The sequence below is a fragment of the Apaloderma vittatum genome, unplaced genomic scaffold (genome assembly GCF_000703405.1).
Source record: "Apaloderma vittatum isolate BGI_N311 unplaced genomic scaffold, ASM70340v1 scaffold9528, whole genome shotgun sequence".
Lineage (NCBI taxonomy): Eukaryota > Metazoa > Chordata > Aves > Trogoniformes > Trogonidae > Apaloderma > Apaloderma vittatum.
The window spans coordinates 1670-11969 of NW_009731310.1; the positions used below are offsets into that span (position 1 = coordinate 1670).

At 41.2% G+C, this 10300-nt stretch overlaps 1 protein-coding gene across 1 annotated transcript in view; it reads left to right on the forward strand.

The window, feature by feature from the left end:
• Positions 1-4816: 4816 nt before the first annotated feature.
• LOC104278231 (focal adhesion kinase 1-like) overlaps positions 4817-10300 on the forward strand; it is a gene marked incomplete at its 3' end in the record, with an annotated part of 75961 nt that continues 70477 nt past the window's right edge. Inside the window, exon 1 of the mRNA XM_009875142.1 lies at positions 4817-4934. Coding sequence (XP_009873444.1) covers positions 4817-4934 — 118 coding nt within the window. The remainder of the gene's footprint in view (positions 4935-10300) is intronic.

Below are 10300 nucleotides of genomic sequence, written 5' to 3' on the forward strand. Positions count from 1 at the left end.
AGTGCTTTTCCCTTGGTTTCTGAGGACAGAATAAGTGGGAAAAGAGTCTAATCTGTCATTTAACAGTCTCTCATTGACTCACTGCATTGGCTCCGTCAACTGACGTGACACATCAGCCTTTCCCTTCCAAAACATAAGTTTGTCTAAACTTCTGTTAAACTTTATTAACTTAGTGGCTTCCTAAGGGGTTAGGTTTGCAAACAAAGCATCTCATTTCAGTTCGTGTGCCTGGGGGATTGTTTTCCTTAAGTATTAGTAGAAAAAAGAAAAATTATGTTAATCTGATCAACCTGCTTGTTTCTGAAAAACAATTCCCGAAATGCCTGTGTGTATTTAAAAGTGGGAAATAGTCTGGAAAAGCTTCTGAATAGCCTGAAAGCTTCCCTTCAGTGCTCCGATATTCTTCTAAATGTGTGGGGAGGTTGCAGCTGTGAGAGCCCTGATGCATTTCCATCAGGGTGATTTGTTTCTTATTCAAAGACTCCTGGAATAGAAGATGGAGCTTGAGATATTTTTACACAAAAGGAAAGTGATTGTTTTAAGCGCTGGGGGAGCATTCCCTGTTCCCTGTGTAATGGAGATGTATGATCTTATCAACTGTAGCACCTAGTAATAAAGCAGTGAACCAGTGTGGAATTAAATTCGGAGCTGCTTGGAAAATACTAAAACTTAAGCAAGGAGAACAAAATGTTATAAATATCCTTGTGAAAGATGCATTAGGCGAAAAAGCTGAAGAGCGAAGCCTAGAAGTATTTAAGAGAATAGTGCTGTGATTGAAACAATACTTTATTGCAGAAAAGTTGAACGGGGATTTGTGTCTTAAAAGCTTTCTTATTCAGTTTATATTTGTAATTTTTTATTACAAGTCACATTGTGTGCATGTATATTTTCTATATGGCATGTGTATGTACACAGACATCAGGTGTGCACAGGCTCAGCATCATTTTCCTTACCCAGTTAGCCTGGCTAGGATCCTTAAATTCATGACCCGATTCATGGAAATCTGTTAATCTTAAATTAATGTACACTGGCACGTTACAGTAGGCAAGCTTGTACACACTCTGAGTTCTATAAACTACCACAGCAAAGACAGACATAAAGAAATATCGTTATAAATGCTGTATTAAAAGAAGTTTAAGTACATCGTAAATGTATTTGATTATAGCAGTTAAAAAAAATACTGCATCATTCATGAAGGTTTTGTTATCTTGCAAAAGAGATGAGATTGCTGCAATATCCGCTGTTGAATCCGTGTTAGGAATTAGTGATGCCAGTTTTTTCCGACAGGTTGTGAGGGACGGGGGTTGCTGAGGTTACGGAGTTAACCCGGTGGTTGCCCAGCCCTCGATGCGTTGTTTTTAGTTACTGGCAGTAGAGGAGAAGGGTTGGATTTTCCTCTTCTGATCTTGGATGTAGCTTAGCAAAGATGTTGTGACAAGCGTTTCTGGGTGGAATTTAATCCTGCCGAGTCATTTCAGTGAAAATAATCTGTAAACTAACTCCTTTTTTGTTTTTTCTTCATTTGATAACCAAGGGTTGTCTCTTTGCCAGGAGAGAGATTGCTTACTGCTTTCCCCAAGCACCGTCACCGCTTTCCAAAATAACGTTTCCTCTGCCAGTGATTAGAGATCCATAAAACTGAGCACTAAGGGCTTGGTTTGTCCTTTTCTTTATTTAAATTGGACTCACTCTGCGAATTAGGTATTGTCCCTTGCTTTATTGAGGAAGTTTCTAAGGAAAAAACAGCTTTTTCCATGGCCTAAGCCTCTTCGTCTTAAGTACAGGAAGAAAATCAGTGTGTGACCTTCAGTTCTGCCATTACTTCATGCAGCTGCTCCCAGCAACTGAAAACACTTCAGTGAAGAGCTTTGGAGGGTGTCCTGTCAACAGATTAAGAGCATGATAAACTGAAGCGTGGCATTTGGAGACCGAAAGCTAAATTTTTACCTTAATTTGACGTGCTGTGGAACTGAAACTATCTTTTTGTCAGAAGAAATTGAACAGTCTTCTCTCTGCACAGTGCTGGATGGTTCATCTTAGGTCAACTGAACGGGCCCTCAGGGATGTCGCAGTTTCCTTTTAGAATTGGAAGAGGTACAGCTACAAGAACTTTGAATGTGTCTGAAACCGCGATGAGAAAAGTTTTTTGCTTCTCACCCGTGTTCACTGTTGGGTTCCTTGTAGTGTGTGACACCCTGGGATCGTCTGACTCAACGATTAATGAATGGTAGTACTTTCCTTTCATGGCCTGCTTTTTTCCTAATTCCTGATTTGACCTACGCCAATTCTGCTTAAAATTGTCGGTAAACCAGGCTTTTCTTCGTTTAAATGATACCACTTCTTGATGAAGCTAGACAGATGACTTGATTGCCAGTATTTGGTCGTGGGTTCCTGTGCTGGTTGAGTTTTCACCTTTAATAAATGTATAAAGGTTATTGTAGCAAATAACTTTTTTCATCACAGGTAGTTGCAGGGTGAGTCAAGGTGGAGCAGTCCTGTTAAACCTTTATTTCTGGGAAGGAACTGGATGCATTTCTGCAGCTTCTCAGCTGTTGTCTGGAGATAAGGAGCAATTAGATTTAAGCTCTACTGACAGGCTTTCTTGCTGTTACATTTGCAGCTCGGAGGTGATCTGTTGTCCTTGCTGTTCTGGGGAGATCCTAGCAGGAATCCGATTCCTCATGTATTCAAGTCAAAGAGAGGTTTTGTCAAGCCTGATGCGATGGTTGCTTCAGATAAACTGAAGAATTGCAACAGAGATACTTTAGAACAGAGCAGCCTTTTCAATTCCATTGTGATGGCCGATTCCCATACAACAACTCTTCCCATACAACAGCTCTCATTGCCGGTCGACTTGAGCAGCAGCTTTTTGTCCTTTCAGGTGTTTGATTGCAACGGGGCTGGAATCACACGGGCTGGATTCAGAGCTGGGTTTCCCGGGTCTCTGGTTTATGACTGTATAGAGCTGTGCCTCTCCAACGGAAGCTTCCAGGCGCTTGCAGATTATCCATCCCAAACCTTTCCCCGAGGGTGAAGGTACCACAGGGATGCAGGGAGCCATGGCTCCGTTCTGCTCCAGTCAACGTTGGTTTTTATCACGGGAGTGGTGAAAAAACCCTGATTTGCCCCCTGACCGATTGTGAGGGCAGAGAGCAGCAGGGCCTGTCAGCTCAACGTGTTAGTGTTTTCTCTACTAACCGCGGGTTTTAGCAGAAGATGGACTTTTCTATGTGTGTTTCTTTCTAAAACTACACTTTCTAGTATTACGGGGCTTTTTTTTTTTTCCCTCTCGTTGGAGTGGGAGGGCTTAATGCTTGAGGATTTCTTACGCAAAGGTAGGAGAACATCATTGTCCTGTATCTGTTCTGCTCTGGGGGTATGAGGGATTTGCATCTTTCACTATGTTCCTTCACTAAGTTTAGTTTCACTAAGTTCCTTCAGCCACATTGCTTTTACTTTTCTAATTTTTACATATATACACACCACACGTATGCTGTTTCATAGAGTATATAGCATCTGAGAGGTTTTTTCCAACCTCAATGATTGTATGATCAATTCTATGACTTAGAGACTAAATAAACGGGTACAAGGTACAGTCAGTTCTTCGATAAGAAAATGTCCACCACTTGTTCTTTCTCCAAAGTAATTTTGGGAATTGTATATGTTCTGGTTTGACCTGATATTCAACAGGCTTCATGCAAACTTTGGATGCACTGATGCCTGGTTTTACTGGAACAAGCTGTGTGACCTGCACTGGCCAGTAGTGTTGGGCACGATGCTTCAGGTACCAAGTTTGCACATCTAAATGTAATTTAAATATATGTCAATCTGGAGGTGCCGTAAGAATTCATTTGGAATTTTGCCATCATCTCTCACATCTCACTTCTTTTCAGAACTCTGGTTGTGATGTGTTTGTACACTTTAAGCACCTTGATGGTGAAAACCAAAGTGTTACAGTAGGAGAAGCAGCACTTGTGGTGTCCATGGCTACCGAGCAGTTTCTGTGATAAACCCTCTTTCAGGTCATTTTCTAAACTCAGAATTTTCAAAGTTTGGACTGATCATGCTGAAATTAAACTCTTGAATCCCTTTTTTCCAAAATTGCTCGTTTCCTAAGGGAAAGTATTTAGGTGGTTTCTGTGCCCGGTCTGTTCCGCAAGGGAGCCACAGAGAGACTAACTGGTAATAAGAATTATCTGAAATCAGGAACAAGCACACCCTGGATACACTTGGATACACAAGAAGGTCGTGTTCTTTATTCCCGTTTCATGTGGTGCTGCAGTTCCTTGCTCTGGGCGGTGTTATATTCAGCCCTTTCTAGAAGAGAGGAAGGCGTGGAGGGAGTAATGTAAATTTAGTGTTTCTGCATCCAGCTAGAGTGTTTTGCTCTTAATACTACTTCTATGATTTGACTGTCTCCACTTTTATTTTTTAATTTTTACTCCAAGATTTCATCTAACTGTATTTCGGTTGTTTCTCTGGTAAACAATCACTTTGCTCGCTGAAAGCATATTAAGAAGGACTGCTACTGAACTGTTAACATTTTATTTTTATGTCTCTTGGTTAGATGCTAAGCAGAAAATAGTTTTAGTTGACGTTGACAGGTGCAATAGATTTGAAAAAGTGGATACTGTAGCGCAGAAGAATGACGAAAATAGCTGTAGGCATCTTCTCAGCACTCCTTGCAGGGCATTAGTTCAACAGTCTCCAAGAAAAGCGTAACAGGTTCCTTAGAGAAGAGTGAGGAAAGGCAGAAGAGTGAAGTTAAGCACATCAGTAGTGCTGTCACTGGACACCAGCGTAATTTAAGTGGGGAATGTCGTACGCTGTCATAAGCCATGAAGAGCACGACCTGTTCCTCTCTGTTTCAAGCCTGCACTCTCGCCTGACGTGTGATACCCACCAGCCACCTCCTACAGAAAGAAAATACTCAAGTAGGTAATTTCTTTCCTGAAACACTCGTAGCTTGGCAGTGAAAGACAAAGCAAAAATGAGTATGTGCCGATCACTTGCCCGCTGTGAGGTTTTTTAAAATCAGATGTCAGCTTATTGAGCTGATAGAAGTGAATCTGAGGACTTGTTGGATAGGAAGTTGGAAGTAATTTGAATATGTGATTTAAAAAACCCACAAAACAACAACCCTCAGAAAACTCCACACGTGAATGTTTGCACAGTGTGGAAAAGCAGTGGCAGGCACTTCTGTTTAATCTAGACTTACCTTCAATTTGGGTTTTTTAAAAATCTTAAAATCACAGTCAACCTGAAATAAAATAAACCAGGGTGGGAGGGTTTGGGCTTAATCCCTGGGAAAAGTAAAATTCATCAGAAAGGGCATAAACCCCTCATATTGGAAACTACATATTTGAAACTGGTTGAAAGATGGGATCGTACTTGGGTATGTGTTTATGAGCACAGAGGTGTCCAAAATGCTGGTTTAAGGATTTTTGCAGTCAGTTGTCTCAAGTTGCTGAACCCTCTCATGTAGCTGTGATGTCTTGTGCGTCTTCGGGAGAGCGAGAAGTTAAATTCGCTTTGAAACTCACACTTGCCTCTCTTTGATCTTTTTTCCGTGGAATATTGGGCAATTCAGAGAAGTTTGGGATGAGCACACTCTGTTTGGAGCTGTCAAAACAAGAAGGCAGACAGGAGGCAGAAAACCAAACGTCAGCCGAAAATGCTGTTACCTGTCTGTGAAGTGTCCTTGCCAGCAGTGTACGCTTGTGATACCCTGTAATGATTTCTCTAAATGCTTTTTTTTAAAGAATCGGTCTTAAGCCAGTAGGCGTTTTCCATCTCAGTGCTAGGAGCATAAACAGGTAGAGAAAACTCCAGTTCTTTTGAATAAAATTATATTTGGGGGGTCAGAGCCATTCTCCTTGACTGGTGTGGATGGTACCTGGGTAGAGAATCTGACAATTGCCGTGAATTTTAGTTTTGTCTCCCTCTCTGTGGTAAAAGTGATGGAATAATCATATGAAGCATGAGTCCGTCTATAACTTTTTGTAACTCGTTACCATAAAATCCTTAGAGGGACTATTTTTCCTTCTTTTTATTAGACTTTCCTTGCTTTTCATATCCAATCTACACTCAACTTATTAATGCTGCTCCAGTTCTGTTGGAAATGGAAATAAAAATACTGTCTTGTTCCTTTCCTCCGATGGGAAAAATTATTTCTCGGAGCAGGCAGTAGCTGGGACGAGAGCCATTCCCCTTCTTTCCTTGCAAGGACAGGCAACCTACTGTAATGCAATAAAGCTGCTCGTAAAATGTGTCCTTTGTGACTGACTCTGCAGTTTTTTTTGCGGGTTTGCAGGGCCAAGTCTTTTCGGGTGTTGGACTCGCTTCCTCCTTCCTTATCCATGTGCACGGATATATATTCTAGTGCTTTTCACCTGGCCATAAAATATGCTTGTACATTCAAATCTGCTGTTCTCCTGGAAGTCCGTAACTATGGGCATTACTTTGCAAAATTAAGAAATTAGTTGAAGAAGGGCGGATCCTGAGCTCTTGAGGGGTTTGCTGTGTTAATTACGGCGTGTTTCCTTGCAAGTCGGTGGTGCAGTGTCATTTGGCACTGGATTTTCAGATGGACTCGTATTTCTGGCTTTGATGACTACTTCTTTGTGTTCTTTCCTCTTTCCTCTCACTCCTTTCAGGCCACCGAGATGATGTTTGTTTTTTCGCTGTGAAGTGTTTTGTTTAGCGTGTAAGAGTAGATCATATAAATATTATAACTTGATTTATAAGTTCAGAGCTTTCTGTCCAAACAGCATGTTCTTAGGAATATTCCCAATGTCATTTGTTGTATCTCTCTCTAATCTTAATCCTCTTGCGTTAAAACAAACAAACAAACAAGGAATTCAAGCCTCTCCTGCGAGATGTCCTGGAAGAACCGACAAACCCCATCCAAAGGAATTTCTTTGTGAATACCTTATATTGGTTTGTATCTTTGCTAAATGCCCTATAAAACATTAGGGTAAATCTGGAAGTTTTAAGACTGAATATATGCTGTGCAGCAGCCTATTCTCTTTTAAAAATTCTACTCTGAAGGAACAAATTCAGTTCTAAAGTTGCATCTTACATCTGGAAAATGAAGAATCAAGTATTTGGTCTTTTTGTGGACAGCTACATCAGTGATTTATTTTTTTTTTAATTCCTCTCCTTTTACATACTCTAAAAATGACTGGATTGCTGTGTGCAAGGGAAAATGGATATGAGATGTTTTTATGATGTTCAAGGTTAAATGTGAAGTAAATAAAAACTGAAACAGGTTTTGGTTTAGTCTTGGTATCAGTTGTTTTCCTCACTGAAGTCTTTGACCTGTGAGTTGGTTTAATTAAAACAAATGAAGGATTTTCAGTTGTCTAGTTCAAAAAATACCAATCTCGGGTTTAGGGTGAGGAAGGTCTTCTGCAGTTGGAGTTGGCCGTAGAAACCTCAATGAAAAAAGATCTCGAAAGAGATGCAGGTTTCCGGCCTTTGGCAGGGGATACTTAAAATAAGTGAGTAAATGGAGAGAGGCCACTTCTGCAGTGCAGGTTTTTTTCTTACACCACTGCCCTTTTCCTGCTATGAAGTACAGCCCAGAAACAGTCCGTGCAGCTGAAGTTCTTGCTGAGAAGAATCCATTTTTCACAAGAAGAGTGCACCAGGGATGTTTTCAGCCTGTTAAAGGATACCTTAAATGAGGAATTAGCGCTGCACAGTAATAGTTTGGAATTTCTTCTTTCTTCCTTAAAGGTTTCTGAACACGTAACCTTGTGGGTAAGTGAGAGATACGGTGCTTTGGGGGTGTTTGTTTAGGGGGTTGGTCTTTTCTTCACTGAGTAAACCCCAGCGTCTCATCAAGTATGCTGCGCTGCGCTCCGGCTTGTATTAATGAAATATTCTTCTCTTCGCTTGTTCAAGTGGGAAAACTCATTTCCTTCTGGAGTGTGAAAATAAGTTGCAGCTTCTTTCTTCTGAGCAAATCTTATTAACTCATAACGTCTGGAGTTTTACGTTTGTGTAGGAGGAAGGTTGGAGCTACAACCTCCCAGAGCCAGTGCCTACGTGGTGTCCCACAAGGAAGGGTCCGTGTTGCCCAGGTGGAACAAAAACGTTCCCGAAGCCTGTCGAGCTCTGCTTCTGGCCCTTGGCTTCTCTCCCCACCTCTTTTTGGTGTCCGTCATGGCTGAGTAGTGTTGCCTTTGGCAGAAGGACATAGATGTGTTTTCAGTGAGCTTTTCTCTTTGAATGCCTGTCATGTATGAAACGCACTCCACTCGCTCAGTGAAATACTCTGCAGCTGATTAAAATGTAGTGAAATCACGTTTCAGACAAATGCCAGGCATCTTTAAAAAATATGCTTTGACATTTACAAAACATCAGGAGATAATTAGAGGTTGGGTGCAGTTATGCTGCCATGGGCTGTGCCAGGCATCTTGCAAATCAACCTTTTCCCTTTATTTTTCATTGTAGTTACTTCTTGGGTCAGGCATTCAAGTGGTCTCTGACCAAAAATCTAATTTTAGCTGGTAGTGTGATGCTTCTGCCACCTTTTTAAGTTCTGATCCCTGGCTGATGCGTAGATGGTGCCGTGATAATTAACAGGTGCAAGTTACAGGAGCTCGTCACCACCTACCTTCTGTCAGATGCGAACGAGCTTCCCTTGTCTGTCCCATTGCCCAGGGATTTCATCAACTTCTGCCCATGTCCACATTATTGGAATTAAGATTTGAATTGGGAAGATCATATCAGATGAAATGAAATGAAACCCTGCTCTAGTACCAGGACTACTGTCTAATCTGTTAGTAAACACTCTGCTCCTAAACCAAGGGAAATTGTGATTGTTTTGACTGAACTAGGCAATTGGACTAATTTATTTTTTCCTTTCAGCACTGGATACTAGAGCACCCATGACTGTCTGGTTTACAAACACTCTGAACTGGAAAATTGCTGCAAGATAGATTTCTTCTGTTGTTCCACTCTCAGGAAATCTAAGAATAATCTTAATTTAAGGATAAGCAGTCATTGTGTCTGGTGTCTTACATTTAGTCTAGTATATACAATCTTTTTACGTCTGTAATAGAAACAGAGCTTTAAAGTTATAGTAAGCATTACTGTGAAAAACTGGTTTTTTATAATTAAGATGTAACAAGTCCCCTGCAGTTTGTTCATTTAGTGCGCAGGGTAAGGAGTAGATGTTATAGTCTGGTCAGTAACCTCTAAGAGATGTACATATTATTACTGTTATGAAGGAGGCGTACATAGGAGCTTTATAGATCAGCAGAATCACGCTTGGTGAGGTCTTGGGTAGGTGAACGTTACTTCAGCCGGAAACTTGGGCTCCAGTGTTTGAACTGGCTGCTGAACACCATAAAACTTAGGTCATTCTACCCTGAGTGTATCACTTGTTTTTCTCCCTCTTCTTCTGTCTTTATATGGGATCTGTCTTCTGTTGACTTGGACGCATACTGGCTATTTTTCTGTGGCCTTTCAGTACACTGATGTTAAAGATTTTTAGTCTCTTTTAAATCTACCCACTTAACTGGTCAAACTTATCTGAGCACCAACTAGGTTTTGATAAATGGCTTTAAAGGAAGGGTGGAAAAAGGGAGCTTGAAGTTGAAAATTACTCTTGAATTTTTAATAGTGTCATTTTTACCAAATTATTTTTTCCTTCATTACTATGGAGGTGTTCCTCCTCTTCTCCTGCCAGTGCTCTTCTTTGCCTCCTTCTCCCATCTTCACCCGCCTCCTGACCAGGACCTGGACATCAGGAACTGCTGATGGAAGTGTTGGGTGGATGGTTGGGCTTGATCTTAGAGGTCTTTTCCAACCTGTTGGTTCTATGTTTCTCAGTGAAGCGAGCCAGCGTACCAGCTTGCAGCTGCCAAAGTGGGAAGCTTCCTCCTCCCTCGTCCTGGCGATGCGCTTCTGCTGTTTACTTTGTGCTGGCTCCAGAGCTTTTCAGAGCTCTTCTTTGAGCCATTTCACCTCATTTAAATAGACACCTCCTCCCAGAAAAGACCCCCAAAACCAACCAACCAAACAAATCAAAACAAAAACCTTACCTCAAAAAAAACCAGAAAAAAAAATCCTGGACTGATTTCTTCTGTTTTAATTAGATAAAAGTTAAAAAACCCACACAAAACAAAGCCAAAAATTAATGGTTTAAGAAGCAGCAGGATGTCACGGAAGGGAGCAAGGGCTGTAGAGTCAGGAAGGATGGATGAGGAAACTCTTGGCAGGGAAAAAAATAGGTAGCAAGCTCCACAGCTTTGGCAGCAGCAAGAACAAGTCGGTTATATTAAGTTGG